General features: G+C 39.2%; 1 protein-coding gene across 1 annotated transcript; it reads left to right on the top strand.

Moving 5' to 3' along the window:
• Positions 1-6,345: 6,345 nt before the first annotated feature.
• On the top strand, positions 6,346-16,208 carry LOC4340578 (probable serine/threonine-protein kinase SIS8). The gene is made up of 13 exons (XM_015787847.3): positions 6,346-6,985; positions 7,674-8,111; positions 8,450-8,553; positions 8,866-10,232; positions 10,437-10,477; positions 11,312-11,380; positions 12,321-12,421; positions 13,266-13,344; positions 13,432-13,530; positions 13,609-13,677; positions 14,675-14,724; positions 14,807-14,983; positions 15,561-16,208. Exons 1-13 carry the CDS (start codon positions 6,458-6,460, stop codon positions 15,673-15,675), a joined length of 3,237 nt encoding a protein of 1,078 aa, XP_015643333.1. The 5' UTR covers positions 6,346-6,457; the 3' UTR covers positions 15,676-16,208.
• Positions 16,209-16,525: the final 317 nt, after the last annotated feature.

Here is a 16,525-nt window from a genome sequence, read left to right as displayed (position 1 = left end):
TGGCTGAATCGTATGGTTTCTAGACGAATCGAACTGGGCTTAGTCAGGGGTTCTTTTTTTTTCCTCCTTTTTCTCTTTTTCTTTTTTCTTGCGTTAGTTGTGTGCATGGGTGGCGCATACGCACCACATGACGTGTTCGTTTCTTGTTTCCTCTCGTGGATAATTCTGAAAATGACGGGAAGATGATGGAATCGCCTCAAATTTGATATATAGTTAGGTCGGAATTGCTGATAAAAAATATATTAAAAGGGCGCTTGATTATCACGAAAGCGATAAGTTCATGCGTTAACGTGCTTCATGTTAAGGGGGAAAACGGCCGGAAGATTGAAAAAATTGCATCTACTACGTTTAATTTATTTATTTTTTGACTACAGGACAAAGCTTCCACCAAATCACAGGAGGATGAGAATTACTCAAAACACCATCTTTTCTAATTACGTGTACAAACTAAATCATTGCATCCGCTTTGAACGGTAAGAAATAAGCCGCGTCAACCATCGACGCATTTATGCAAACGAAATAATTTGACCAACTACGCGTACTGCGCACATACACCACTACACCAGCACTATGGTGTAGTTGTAATGCATACGCATGCCACACGAATAACGAAAATGTGCTTATGGTAAGGGCCAACTACATATTTGCCAATGGTTTGAACCGTTATTGTGAATTTCATTGTAAGAAATGTAATTGCATATTTGCCATAAAAAGGGTCAAAACCCAACATACCTGTCATTGGATTGATAGGTTAGACAAACACCGTTAGATGATGGATTTTCCCAAAAATAGGACAAGAATGCCCTGATGCATGCTGCTGCAGAATGCCTCGGCACCTCCCTGCCGCCTGACACCCCTGCTGCCCCCAGCCACAGTCGCTACTCGCCAAAATCATCTCCACGAGCTCCTCCATTTGTCATCTACTTCAGTGTGACCATTTTTAGGTTGATTCGGAGGAAGTGATGAGGGGATTTGGGATTAGGGTTCTTAGAGAGAGAGAGAGAGAGGGGGGCCCCCGTTCCTCACGATGGAGTGAAGAGCAAAGATTGTGAGAGATGAGCAGCAAGGGGATCAAGGGCAAAATGGTCTTTTCATGTTTATTTCTTTTTTAAGAATTATTTTTGTCGTCTTATTTGCACGAAAATAAATGGTAGTGGCAAACGGAAGCAACACAAATTAAAATCAGTGGTAAATTTACTATTCATGTTTTTTAATGGCTATTTTGAGTTAGAGGGTGAAAGTATTGGTATATTTGTAATTTCCCCTTACAGTAAAGTTACAGGTACACTATTATACTTTTCAACTCTCTCCATGCTAAAAAAATTATTTTAATACTAAATTTTGTCCTAAAATATAGTTATTCATAAAATATACAAGGGATGTTTGCAGTGGAGAAATACTTTACTGAAATGTCCAGGACACCATTCATCTCCAGTTCTCTACACTCCCCACCCACCTCCCATCAACCGAAACAATTCTGAAGGATAATTTAGGTCTTTTTACCCCTCTCTCTCTTCAATCTCCAGAAAACACTCTAAAGATAGTTATGTTTTAAGATGGAGTGATTAGCATTTAAACCCATACACCATAAATAATTTAGTTTAAACCCATACCACACTGACATATCCTTCCACTCCTACATACTCGTCGCCAATTTCGATTATTCTACAAGGTTATCCATATACAAGAAATTTCCCTAATGTACCTTCAAAATTTACCTAATCCCTTTTATGTCTTCGAGTTGCTCATTTCTTTATATATATCTTCAAATTTTGGGTCCCTTTCATACACTTTTTGTTAGTTGAACATGAGTTGACTGTTAAATTCATATAAAAAGGTATATTTGCCCTTTGGTATGAAGAAATATATAAATTTATGGAGTATATTGCTAGAGTGTAAAATTTTGTTATATGATACTATTGTTTGTTATGTGAGATATTATTTATGACAAAATTTATTTTTAGACATGACATAAAAATTAATATTTATTTATTAGTTATTAAATATTGTTTTATGTAGCATATAAATAGATTTGTCTTATACAATAAATATGTTTTACTATAAAAAAATATGCTACATATACAATTTTTAGTAACTAAAAGCAAAGATTAAATTTTTTTTGTCAGTCTAAAAAATAATGTTGTCCTGAATAATAGAGCACACAACAAACTCATAAAATATAAAAGTCTCATATAACAAATTTCTACACTTTATATGTTTCTTCACACCAAAGGGCAAAATTAACTTTTTTTTATAAGAATTTAACATTCAACTGGCAAAAAGAGTATGGAAGGGATCTAAACCAAAGTTTGGGTTAGAAGGGATCGGGCAATTTCAGGGTTAATTAAAAAAGAGTTTTCTCATATACATATTATATGACTTCACTTAGTATTATTTTCGCACTATACAATTGCCCTTTGTACTTTTAATCCACCTATTCAATTTAAATAAACAAAAAGAAGCTTTAAATATAGAAGGACATACAAAAGTTTTTTGCCGGACCAACCCGAAAAAGTTTTCATTTAGAAGAAAAAAAAGAACACAAAAAAGTTCACCACGGATCACTATCATCTACTCCCTCTGTCCCAAAAAAAAAGCCAACTCCCTCATAGTATAACGAATCTAGGTGTGACCCCTCCTAATACAATAAATCTAGACATATTCGTTATATTAGGAGGGGTCATATCCTCTTCTAGGTTAGCTTTTTTTTTTTTGGATGGAGGGAGTACGTGCTTATGCACATGGCAGACTGGATGCATCACAAGTTCACAACAAACAATTCCATCTTAAAAATCATCAATTTCTACATTCTTGATTTCTAGTAAAGGACGACGCTCCCAGTATTCATTCTGTTAACAACAAGAAGGTTAGCACATGTATTTTACTTGGTGCATGTTTATAGATTTTGAAATTTTAATTTTGAAATTACATTTTGGGACAAAAAATGATTTAAAATAAAAAAAATTCAACTACAAAGTTGTAGATCGTGTCGAGGGCTACAAGTTTGATATAAAATTTGTCTTCATTAGAGTTCACATGAAAAAGTTATGAATTATTTTTAAATATAAAGTCTTTAGACCGTCCTATTTGACCCAGATGATATTCAAATCCTAGTTTATAGACTGAATAAGTTGGAGGACCTAAACGAGTGATCTGCAAGTTTAGAGACCGGGATGACACAGCGGTACAAGTTTAGAGACCGGTGATGGACTTTACTCTTAATATTATATTCCCTTGAAAAAAATGACAACAATCCAGTAATACATTTGTCCTGCAAGATCAGCCATTTGTCCTATTATCAACATGCCATGTTGTTTCGATCTCTCCTAGGCTGCCAAGCTAGGGTGGCTTAACGAGGCCCCCGGAGCTCGGCAGGAAGCTTCCCAGCTGTCTCCACTTTTAATTAAGCATAGCATGCATCAAACTAGCTCAGAGTATATATTAGTGCTCGATTGCGAGTTTACAAAAGAATCGGAGTAAATTTCATATTAAGCCACCTATTTTTACGTTAGTTACATAAATTGGAATAGGGTTAAGTTAATCTTTTCACTATTGAGCCAATCTTTCTAGCTTCTCCTCTTTCCTCTCCATTGAGCTGGAGTTGCTACTGGTTAGCAGCGTCGGTACCCTCCGCTCGTTCTTGCAGCATCCATACCATTGTCGTGCTGAACCACCATGGATCCAACGCATATGTGATTAGTTCAAACACTATATAATTTTAGGATGATATATGTATGGAGCTTTTTGTGGGGACTCTTATGCAAAAGTTTCTTTTACTAGCAAAGGCTTTGCTATGGACAGAAGAAATATTACTAATATATGATAGTAAAATATTTTTTTTTACAAATATCTTAATATAATTTGTTTGTTTATTTGCTTATGTGCTATTCACATGAGCTAATGTTGAACTATACCATAATATTAGAATATAGCAGGAGTCAATCTATAAAAAAAATAAAAAAACAATAGTGGGGTGGCAGATACACTGCTGCCACCATTGGAGACTTTTAAAAATGAGTAGTAATTCCTCCGTTTCACAATGTAAGTCATTATAGCATTTCCCACATTCATATTGATATTAATGAATCTAGATAGATTTATATATCTAGATTTATTAGAATATGAGAAATATTAGAATGACTTACATTATAAAACGGATGGAGTACATATATTAACAAATATACACATTAATTAATTAAACCCTTTTTGCGCTTATCGCTCGTGAAAGGAACGAAGCAAAACTCATCGTAACCCACAACTTAAAAGTAATGCAAGACAACAGCTAGCCATAACAAAAACATTTATTGTATCCCTTACATATACTACTGTATACTCTATCCATACTCGTAAAGAAAATCGCTTAGGATAATATTTAAGTCAAACCTTAAGAATATATAAATCATGAATAACTTTTAAGTTGTTGAGTTTGAAAATATAAAAATTATATGAATAGATTTGTCTTAAAAATACTTTCATAAAAGTATACCTATATCATTTTTCAATAAATATTTTTATAGAAACAAGAAGTCAAAGTTATGTTTTATTTTGGAGACCGTGTCGCTGTTCAAAACGACTTCCTTTGCGAGTACGGAGAAAGCACATTGTTTTAGGAAAAAAAACTTTTTTTTGGTATAATGAAAACAGAATATATTATTGGTCTTACTCATTTGTTGATTAGTCTCTAGCTACCACCTTGAAAGTGTATTTCACTGAAATACTTGAAACCTGTAATTTTTTTTATGCGTGTGCATTATATTTGGCATTGCATCATGATAATATGTAGACGAAAGATGACGAGATTAGCCTTCCGGTTACAAAAAGGGAAAAAGACGAGAGACGAGATGAGCCTAGGACGGAGAATCTTTTAGTACCAACATGGCATCGAGGGCCACGTGCACGGGGCGCGTTGCCGCGTTCAACCCATCGCGATGCCCAAATCGCAACTTCGCATCGCGAATTCATCATAAGGAAAAGAAAAAAAAAGGGCAATCGCGTAGTAGTAGCATAGGAGAGCATATACAACAGCAACTATAAACCATCTATAAACATATTTTAAAAAGATAAAAGAGGAGAGAGAAGAACAACAGACTATAGATTTATAGCCAGATGCACAGACTCTAAAACAATATATGTATGACAGGTGGGACCAGATATTAATAGTGTAATATGTAACTATTGTATAAATTGCCAGCTGTAGCACAGACTCCAAGACACAATATATGTATGACATGTGGGACCAGATATTAATAGTGCAATATGCAACTATTGTATAAATTAGCTATTAAATTGACTATAAAAGATTTGGAGTTAGGACTTGGCTATACTACTTCATCCGTCCCATAATATAGTAATGTAAGATATGATGGGACGTTTTATAATACAACAAATCTGGTCAGACCTCCTGTTTAGATTCATTGAGCTATAAAATGTCTTATATAGTTCTTATATAGTTCTTGTTATATTATGGGACAGATAGTGTATTAAACTTGCTTGGAGTAAAAGCGGAATTCCCACGGAAAAAAAACGAGCGACCCAACCCTGGTGCCTGGCAGTACTCCAGTGGTACGGTGGGCCCACCTGCTAGTGGCAGAGCTGTACCACCACGCACACGGCGGCGGCGAGCTCAATGTCACGTGGGCCCAGCGGGATCGTGGGACCCACATGGTAGTGGAGGAGGAGGTGGTGGTGGGCGCGGCCGGTTTACGAGGAGGACGACGAGGTGGGCCCCACCCGCCAACTTGCCTCCCCCGCGCGCAGCGCGCGCCGCAGCCTCTCGCCCGACGGCGAGAGTAGGCGGAAGCGGTGGGCCCCACCGGCCGGTGACGTCCACCCCCTGTGGGTCCCGGACGTCAGTGAAAGAGCAGATGGTTTTCTAGATTTCCACCGTGAACGCAATGCGGGGCCCGAGTATACCCCGCCGCGTTCGCTATCCGGGGCGCCCTTTTCTTGCATGTCCCCCGCGACAAGTTTCCCAAGCAGCAGTGCGCCATCCCTCTGCCATGTGGGTCCATGCCTTATCTGGTCCCACATGTCAGTACTAGCAGGTCCATCTCCCGCACCAACGGGACCTTTCTTTCTTTATTAAATTTAGAAGAAGTGTTCGCTAATCACACCCAAGCGCCATTTTAATTGAAATTTAAGCGAACTTAATTTGATTTTTTAATCGGATTTACGAGCGGGAGGAGAGAATTCGGGCGACTAGAGTATAGCGCAGCCGCAAGCAAACAGCCAGCCAGCCAGTTGCAGCGAAGCAATAATAATAAAAACCGGATTAAATTAAATTAATGCGGCTTGGAACTGCTCGTAGGCAGGTCAATACTGCGACTCCTTCTCCTTTCTCTCGCTGTGCTCTTCTCTTCTCTTCCATTCGCCTCCGCATCCGAAGCCATGTTGGATCCACCGCCCCACCACCACCAGCATCGGTAGCGGCGGCGGCGGAGACGGTGGCGGGAGCGGGATGAAGAACTTCCTCCGGAAGCTCCACATCGGCGACTCGGCCGGCGATGGCGCCTCGTCGCTCGCGCCTCCTCCGCCGGTCTCCAAAAAGGGCGGCGGAGGCGGTGGAGGTGGCGGTGGTGGTGGAGCGCAGCACGAGCATAAGCACGGTTCTGGGATCTCGAGCTGGCTTAGCTCCGTGACCGGGCGGCCGCAGACGCAGCCGTCGCCATCGCCGCCGTTTGCGGCGGACGCGGTGGTGGAGGCGGAGGCGGCGGCGTTGGCGTCGTCGGTGGAGGTGAGGAGGCTGGAGGTCGAGGAGGAGGAGGAGAAGGCGAGGAGGGAGTCGCGGGAGGAGTCGGTGAGGAAGAGGGAGATGGAGAAGGAGAAGCAGGAGGCGGAGCTGGAGGAGTACCACATGCAGCTCGCGCTGGAGATGAGCGCGCGGGAGGATCCCGAGGCGACGCAGATCGAGGTAGCCAAGCAGATCAGTCTCGGCTCCTGCCCGCTCCAGAGCTCCCCCGCCGAGGTCGTCGCCTTCCGCTACTGGGTACTCTCACCGTCTCATCCCTCCTGCTCGATCCTAATCTTTTTGGTTTTTGCTCCTCGCGTCGCACGCTGTTCGCATTGTTTACTGCGATGGGATCTCGCTCTTGCTTTGTTGAGTAAACTTAGACGTTCAAATACAAACCATTCGATTAGTTATTAGTGGTAACAAAATGGGAAGGATGGTGTTTTTGTTGATGAAATAGCTGTCATGAGATGGGTTGATCATGGTATGTTCATCTACAGTCTGATAACTGTTGTTCAGTCATGAAAGGGGTGGCCGAACTTGTGGTAGTTATGTAACCTATACATACTCATTTTGGCCATTTGGTTTATCTGCAATGATGTTAGTGAGAAATAGCACCCCGTGGATTAAGCAGCTATTAGCATTCAGACTATTAGCACTTTGGAACAAAACAAGCAGTCTATGAACTTTTGTGGTGGTCCTTGGTCCTTTGTTGAGGTGTTATCACTTATCAGAATAATGGCTGATCAAGCTGCCTTTCTTTTTGTGGATGGTACTGTCTAACGATAATGAGGCAAATGAACACTCAGCTTGTAGTCCTCAAATGACCAACTTAGATGCTTTCTTTTCAGTATAAATTGTTCACAAGTGAATATTGCCCTACTTATTTGTGACTCTTACCATTTTCGTACTTGCCTCATATGGTAGATTTGTTCGTGCTTCACAGAGTTTCAGTGCCCTTAGCTACGACGACAAAATCTTGGATGGTTTCTATGACATTTTTGTCATTGGGGACGAGCCCACATTGCCAACCATACCCTCCTTGACGGAACTGCATCAACAGCCATTTTCACATGCATCCAAAACAGAAGCCGTATTGGTCAACAGAGCACAAGACACCAAACTTGTACAACTTGAGCAGAAGGCACTCATCATGGCTGTGGAAGTTCGCTCGAAAACTCCAGAGTTTGTTGGGCACAACCTGGTCCAGAGACTAGCTACTTTAGTTTCCGACTACATGGGTGGACCAGTCATCGATCCAGAAAGCTTTTTGTCCAAGTACCAGAATGTGAGCAGCTCTCTGAGAGCTAGTATAAGAAGTGCTGTTATGCCTCTCGGTGAGTTAACAATTGGTCTGGCTCGTCACCGTGCACTGCTTTTTAAGGTTAGTGACTATTGGATTTCGGCCATCCATCTAAGCCATCATTTCCTTTTCTAATTATGATGTTTTTTAGATAGCAGATATTGACGTCCATTAATTTTCAAATGCAATATCTGCTCTATTGTTATCAAATTTCTGTTCAGTGCACAATATGACATGGCACATTCTTGTTCTCGTTCTATCAGTAGCACAAGACCTGGCTTCATTCTTGTTCTAGACTTTTAGTCCTTGTACCGGATTCATGACATAGTGGATTTAATGCATAAGCATCACTTCATTAAAGGTTTTGTGGCTTGGAGATGTGTAAATGCTAATATCTACATTTGCAAACTTGCATCTAGGTTTTGGCCGACAGCCTCGCTGTTCCTTGTCGACTAGTTAAAGGAAGACAGTACACTGGATCGGATGATGGAGCTTTGAGCATTGTGAAATTTAATGATGGAAGGTACTTACTAATTCCTTGAAAATATAAACTAGGGCTTTTAGACTTGGATGTTATTAATGTTTACTTGCTTAGCATAATTGTATCTGGACATCTAGAGCATTGTGAAAGTTAATGATGGAAGGTATTTACTAATTCCTTGACAACAGAAACTAGGACTTTTATACTTGGATAAAAGTGATATTAATGCTTACTTGCTTAGTATAGTTGTGTCTGGCCATCCAGTTTTCCTCCTCACATGTTTGTTAACAATCTAAATGGTAAGTATGGAAAAACTTCTTGTAATGCTGCCTGCACTGTATTATATTATTGCAGGGAGTACATTGTTGATCTCATGTCAGATCCAGGTACTCTTATACCTTCAGACGGTGCGGGCTTGGGTAGAGAATTTGAAGATAGTTTATTTGCAGATAGTCACCATGTTAACAAAGATGACTGTAACACTCAGTTGGGGTCTTCCTTTAGTGAAGTCTCAAGTTCTATGTATGGTTCTTTTGAGAATGAGTCACTTGAAAAAGTATCCACACCCAGCAATTTTGGGCATTCTGATCCTTATGGCATAACAACTGGCCAGACTGGCAGCCAGGGATCAGCGGTATCTGGTTCATTTGGGGAACTATCAATTAGCACAAGCACAAGTGAAAATTTGCCTGTTATTCATGAATCTAGAAATACAGACCATACCATGAGTACACAGAGCAAAGATAAGTCCTCTGCAGCGAATAATTCGTCATCAAGTTCTCCTTCATCTTCTGAGGTGGGTGGTGCTCCAGCAGTACGAAGGATGAAAGTGAAAGATGTCTCAGAATATATGATTAGTGCTGCAAAAGAAAACCCCCAGATAGCTGAGAGGATCCATGCTGTCTTACTTGAAAATGGAGTTGTCCCACCACCTGATTTGTTTTCAGAAGAATCAAGGGAACAACCTAAAGACCTTATTGTGTATGACACATCTCTGTTTCAAACTAAAGATGAAATGATAAAGAGGATGAATGAGCTTGAATCTACAACAAACGCTGATTTTTGTCATGGTCCTTCGGTGCCACATCCCCCTGGACATGAACTCCAAACAAAGGCTGTTCCTTATCGGATTCCTCTGGATCTTAAACCTATCCAGGGGCTGGGTACCTACCATCCCTCAGATTCCCGGAACAGTACTGGTAGTTCACATATGTATGAACCATCTGCACCTCCCCAGGAGGATCCACTACAACTTATAAAACAAATGCCTGTTGCAGCAGCTGCTGTTGCAACCGCTGCAGTGGTTGCATCCTCAATGGTTGTCGCTGCAGCTAAATCTAACAGTGATATCAAACTCGACGTGCCTGTTGCTGCTGCGGCGACTGCTGCTGCAGTTGTGGCTACAACTGCTGCTGTTAACAAGCAGTACGAATACTTGGAACCTGGTTGTCAATTGCTTAGTTTGCCAAGTTCTTCAGGGGCAAATGAATTGATCCCGAAGGGTAGACATGACTTCTGGGATAATCAGCTTGAAATTGATCATGGACAAACTAGTGTTCCCGAGAAAGAAAAAGATTTGGTTGAAGTACCTCAGGAAGCTGAAAGAGTCTCTGACAAGTCGGTTGGGACTGAAAGCTCAAGATCTGATATTGCCCTAGATGGTGTTGCAGAGTTTGAAATCCAATGGGAAGAGATCACTCTGGGAGAACGTGTTGGGCTAGGTACACTTCTCTTGGTTTCTTTAAATTCATTTTGTTCATAGCTCCCCTACTATGTTTTGACTATCTGCAGGATTACTCAGCTAATTTTCCCATTCATGAGCATTACCTCCCCATTAAATTGAATAAAAGCCGCATACAATAATGTTGTATACTTGTATCATATTTTCCATCTTGTTTCAACTTCCTCCTTTTTCTGTGCATCAGGATCCTTTGGAGAGGTGTACAAAGGGGAATGGCATGGAACAGTAAGTTTTTCACCTAATATGGCTCACCGCAATACCATATTTCTAAATTATCACCAAGTTGAAATAATGAAAGCAAACTTTTGTTCTAATGAATCCGTGTGCAATCAAGACATTAAGTTCTTGTTATAGCATAGTCAACATATCATGTGAGGATCAACTAACCTCATTAACCTGTGTCTTTTTTAAGTTCTAGCCTTGTCAATATAGCAAAAAGCTTGGATATCTTTACATTATAGTTTCTGGTTGGTCGCATACTAGGACACAACAACTGTTTCTACAGGTTGCACCAGCACACCTAATTGTAATTGGGGGGATTATATCATATCCCTTAATAAATCATAAATGGAAAATTCCATTTTAATCAGTATCATTAGTGTCCACTTAACACACTAAACTTTCAATCATTTTAATCAACCCCCTAATTGGATGGCTCCACCCACTTTGGCCAGTTTTGAGTGTGGTTCCGTGGTGCCACCATGGACACTATGTAACCTGGTTTTGCCAGCCGGCGTTAGTTTTCATCTTATGTGTGTGCTTCTAAGTAATCTAGTAGTCGCTAGTATTTCTTCACAAAAAAAGACACTCCATTCATTTTAGAGAAATATTTCTTTTGACTTTGTATTCCACAAGCTGAAAATACCTGGGACACTTTGTTTTTTTTTCGACAACTTAAAGTTGAATAATATTAAAATAAATGTGCCAAGGAACTGCTTGATTAGATTAGCTTGAGCACCTTCCTTTGTTTCCCTCTATGTTCGAGCAGCTCGAGAGTGATATTCATTATCCTTTATTTGTTATGCATTTTGTGCCTTACCTACTTGCCCCTCTGTGTAGGAAGTCGCAGTGAAGAAATTCTTGCAGCAAGATATATCAAGCGATGCTCTGGATGAATTTAGAACTGAGGTAACTGTCTGCAATCCAAATTTATGACTGCAAAAAAAGAAAAAAAACTTAGCGTTGATACTGCATCCCAGCATGTTTTGTTTTGTGACATAAACGAGGCAATCATTTTGGTTCAATGAAACGAATCATATTAGATGCAAAATTTACATATATTCCATTCAGCTAAGGTTTTGAGCTCATTTTTCTTGTGGTGTATATTTTGTATATCCATTTGCCTGAGCTGATAAGGTCTGACTAATAGGCCAAATATTATATTAGTTTATGACAATTAATTGGTCTAGTTGTTGAACAGATAAAGGCATCTGAGGCCATTTGTAAGTGCTTATTTAACTCCCTCAACATGGTTTGAATGTTTGACGACTTTTACTTTGACCATAGTACGAAAAGTCGGACCGGCCATTGAATCAGTTAGAGTACTTGGTTCACTGGTCCATCGGTCTGACTGGCAGGCTGCTGGTTTCACCGCAATCCAAACACATTAGTTAGATTTAACATTCCCTCTATGCCACAACCATTCAACTGCCTAGGTGGGAGTGGAGCTTCCATTGAATCCACCAGGGATCAATCCCCATTCCGCACCAATTTCTGATTTACATTCCAAATAAATGGGCCTTGATACATCAGTTTCGCTATATGGTCCTTAAAGTAGCCCAAGTTCTGCTGGTGCGCATGATGAGCTACCGTCTGGCCTTTGTTGGTTCACTGGTTTACAGGAGACATTGTCCGGTTCAGCCGGTTCATCCCAGTTCAATTGCGGAGATGGTCTTGAGAGCAAACTAAGCCATCAAGGGTGTTGGTTCCGGTCTTTTCCGGTTTAACTGCTGGCCCAGTCTGATTTTTTGTACTATGCGTTTGACATGACATGCTTACATCATTACAATGATCACGCAGATGTTCCAAAATTTTGTCCGTGCTTTTTTCACTCTTCCTTGATATGCAGTTCCAAATAATGAAGAGATTGCGTCATCCAAATGTTGTTCTATTTATGGGTGCTGTTACTCGTGTACCTAATCTTTCTATCGTGACCGAGTTTCTTCCAAGGTACATTTTTCTCTGTTCATGCAATTCTCTTTCCAATTTATAACGTCTTAATTAGTAGTACCAAGTATAGTAACCACTTATTTTTATCCTGGTTTTGTTATCTCTCTTAACTAAATATTATTCTACTAACATTTCACTTTCGCATTATTTTCTGACTTTTATCAAAAGTGATAAGTAGTTTACATTAATTTCCTTTTTGGAAACTTATTACACATTAAAAAAATATTGTTGTGGGCTAGTGGTGGGTGTCACCGTTTCAGAATTCTGAAACAAATAATATAGGTAATAGGAAATCCCTCTGTCCCTATGCACTGCTCCAAATTTTTCATAAATTGAGATGTTTTCCATAGGACAACCAGTTTTTTTTTTTTGTTACACAATGCATGTACGAATTGGGTGACACTTTTTCAAAAACTCTAAAAGAAATTCTGGGATGAAATACAAGTAATAGTTTTATACACATGGCAAATTTCTTTAGCAGTTCCTTTTCTTTTATTGTTTACATATGTAAAGATTGGACATTGAAATTTTGCATGTATGCATGACTTTATGTCTACGCCATGTATATTTTGGATTCTTTTGGACATCATGTGATTTTAGAAGATGGGGGAGCTTTGTCCCTGGGTCAGCAAATTTGCATTGGTTAGTTAGCAACAAATATAGAAGATGATGGCCAAGCATCATGCAAACCAATACATAATGCATGACCGGAGACAGCAAGTTCAGTTGCATATAAAATAATAAGCATTTTTCAGTTGAATACCATCATGGTTCTAATATTTTATGTCGTAGGGTTCTAACCAGCATAGTTGCTAACTACAATGTATTAATATTGACATTGTAGAGGTAGTTTGTTTCGATTGATTCATCGACCCAACAACCAATTGGATGAAAGAAGACGTCTAAGAATGGCACTTGATGTGGTATGCCTAAAGATTCCCTATCCTGATCCACTTAGATGGAGAATTTCAAGCTAAATTTGTTTCTTACTTCCTTTCTTCTTGCCTCAGGCTCGTGGTATGAATTATTTGCACAATTGCTCCCCTGTTGTAGTGCACCGAGATTTGAAATCTCCAAACCTTCTTGTTGACAAGAATTGGGTTGTGAAGGTAAGAAACAGGTTGCCTCATCAGTAATATGCATTGGATGTTTGGCACTTATAACCATTTGCTTATTTTATTATTTAGGTTTGTGATTTTGGTTTATCACGTATGAAGAATAGTACCTTCCTTTCCTCGAGATCCACGGCTGGCACAGTAAGCTGCTTATATTTTTTTAATTAAATATTTTCCAGCTGTTATGGGATTAAGAAACTCTTATTTTAACAAAAAAAATTATATGTGCAGCTTATCTGTAGTTTTTGCTTAGTATTTAATTGACTTTTGATATAGTTATACTCTCCCATTCTCAAATAGAGGTTTAGTGTTTTACACGACAAACAATAAGGTAAATATAGATAAGACCACCCTGCCGTTGTTAGTGATGCTAATTGTTGCTGTTAGAATCAACTCTTATAGAGTAGTAAATGGTATTGGAACTGGAAAGTATCATTAAAAGGATTGGAGTTCATCTTGAAAATGTAGCATGACATGTATCTAGGACCAAAATATGCTATAATTGTGTGTGCCAAAAAACAGATTGAATAGTAAGATGTTTATATAGTACCATTGAGTAGGATTGTAGGAAAATAATTCAAATGCATCCTGAATCGATTTTACTTTTTGAGGACTTGTGCAAGTAGCTAGAAGGGTTGGGAACTGGGAGAATGTTGACATTCAAGCCCAGAAGCTTATCCATGGTTCATTGTGATTTATTCTGATACTCATCTTTTACAAACTTGCATCTTTGGTTTATCTTTTGATTATTCTGTATTGCCATAATTGAATCTACAAACTGTATCTGTTTTCCTGTTGTTATGAGAATGAAATGGTTCCATCAGATGGTTCAGTGAAGAAATATCAGTATATAAAATGAAATGGATCAATCGGATGGTTTGATGAAAAAATATCAGTACCTGTAATTCAATACGGACACCATAGACATAGTATGGTCTTATTCATGGAAAGTTTAGCTGGTTCCTGATTTGATCTATCCATGTATTTGCTGTGATTGGTTTAACATTGTGCTTTTTAGCATTGAACATCACTGGTCTTGCCTCTGGGTGCTCTTTTGTAAGCTATGGATAGGAATGTGTAATTAATTGACTTCACAAAGCTGTTTCTAGAGGTTACTGATTACCTGCATGACATACAGGCAGAGTGGATGGCACCAGAAGTACTTCGAAACGAACCATCTGATGAGAAGTAGGTTTCTCATGTTTTTATGATTTATCTTTTCTTTAGTTTAGTCAGCTTGCATTTGCCAAATATATTTGCATTTTTGCAGATGTGATGTTTTCAGCTACGGGGTTATATTATGGGAACTTTTCACACTACTTCAGCCATGGGAAGGTATGAACCCCATGCAAGTTGTTGGAGCTGTTGGTTTTCAGCAACGTCGCCTTGATATTCCAGCTCATGTGGATCCCACCATAGCAGAGATAATAAGGAGATGCTGGCAAACGTGAGTATGCTTTGATTTGCTGGGCTGCAGTGACTGTTTTCTGAATATGTAGAGCATTCTTTGTATAAATATGCTACTACTGTTCATAAACTTATGACATTATAAAATCCATGCAGTCAAACTTCTTTAACAACTGCATATCAAAGTCTGTTAAGATTGATCATGTAAACTGATACCATTACATTTGTCACTTAAAGTATATTTTCATATTATTACAGTCTTTTAGTTTTCATGTGCATATTCATACAAGAATTAACGGTATGAAACTTACTTTCTTTTAGTTGACAAATTTACTATCTTATTCCAACTAGTATGAACAAGCGAAGCAAACTTAACTACCATGAATTTGATATGTGTTTTGTATACAAAATTGGAGTATGTTTAGATGAGTTGTATGTCACTATATGTGGAGGGATAAAAGATATTCTTCTCCACATATAGTGACATGCAACTCATCTAAACAAAATGGATAGATTTATTGGTTTCGTGATGAACTTCTCAATAAATTGAATTGATGCCTTCCTCTTGTCTGCCTCTGCCACTATCTTAACTCCATTTTGTTTTTCTGTTGCTGCAGAGACCCAAAGATGCGTCCATCATTTTCAGAGATCATGTCTTCCTTAAAACCATTATTGAAAAACACGCTTGCCAATCAACCCCAAAGGCAGCGAGTGCAACGAGCAGATGGCTAAGAAAATGGAGGTCAACACCAGGCGACAACGTTAAAACAAGGTGCCTTGGTCTTTCATGCCTTCCAGTAACTGCCCACCTGTAACTATACCATTATTTTGTATAGCAACATCAAATGCATGGCTAAGGTGAAAAAGGTGAAGTTCTATTTTTGTCCACCCGTCCGAATACACTGTAAATTTTCCACAGGCAAAGAAATGCCGAGCTTAGAAAAGCAGCCAACCCATCAAGCAAAAGAAAAGGTAAAGGAGGGAAAAGGAAAATTTGTGCAAAACTACTGTACATTTTTTTTTCTTCCTTGTCATTTCTTTGGTTCCCAAAGGTTGAGTATTAATGTGTAAGGCCCAATCAATTGTATTGTTGTTCAACATAAAAGGTCAGTCATCTTAATCAGCAAGCTTGAAGAAGCCCTCTGGCAGGGCCCCTGTGTATATCACATTCTGACAAATTCGTCGGAACTGACAATTAGATTGCAGGAGAAAAACCCCTTTTTGTACCTAACCATCATTCTTTACTGGAACAATATTGAATCTCATTTCCATATTTCGGATTCAGATCAGGTGCAGTTATAGCTGTGACTGTAACTTAAGAACTGCAAGCAATTTCAGCCGTCCATTTCAGTGATCAATGGCTCAGATCTAGTGATACAGCGACCGTACAAACAGTATTCTGTGCTACAGTGCTACGAACAGTATGCCTCACTGATCTGGACCTTTCCATTTGCATCTGTCGATGAAAACTGGTACTGCCTAAGTTGCAGTCCCAGCAGCGACTGCACCTGATCCGGATTCACATATTTCTTGGTGTACAACTATATATCCCATACAGAGTAGAACAGTAATCGAAACTACA

The sequence above is a fragment of the Oryza sativa genome, chromosome 6 (genome assembly GCF_034140825.1).
Source record: "Oryza sativa Japonica Group chromosome 6, ASM3414082v1".
Classification (NCBI taxonomy): Eukaryota; Viridiplantae; Streptophyta; class Magnoliopsida; order Poales; family Poaceae; genus Oryza; species Oryza sativa.
Note: the sequence above shows the minus strand (reverse complement) of the source record. Positions and strands in the feature narration are given on the sequence as shown.

Bases quoted from the DNA above. Each gene is read 5' to 3' on its own strand.
- LOC4340578 (XM_015787847.3), top strand. From the start codon at position 6,458: ATGAAGAACTTCCTCCGGAAGCTCCACATCGGCGACTCGGCCGGCGAT. The intron at 8,112-8,449 runs GTTAGTGACTAT...ACTTGCATCTAG, and splicing joins ACCGTGCACTGCTTTTTAAG to GTTTTGGCCGACAGCCTCGC. The intron at 13,345-13,431 runs GTATGCCTAAAG...TTCTTGCCTCAG, and splicing joins TAAGAATGGCACTTGATGTG to GCTCGTGGTATGAATTATTT.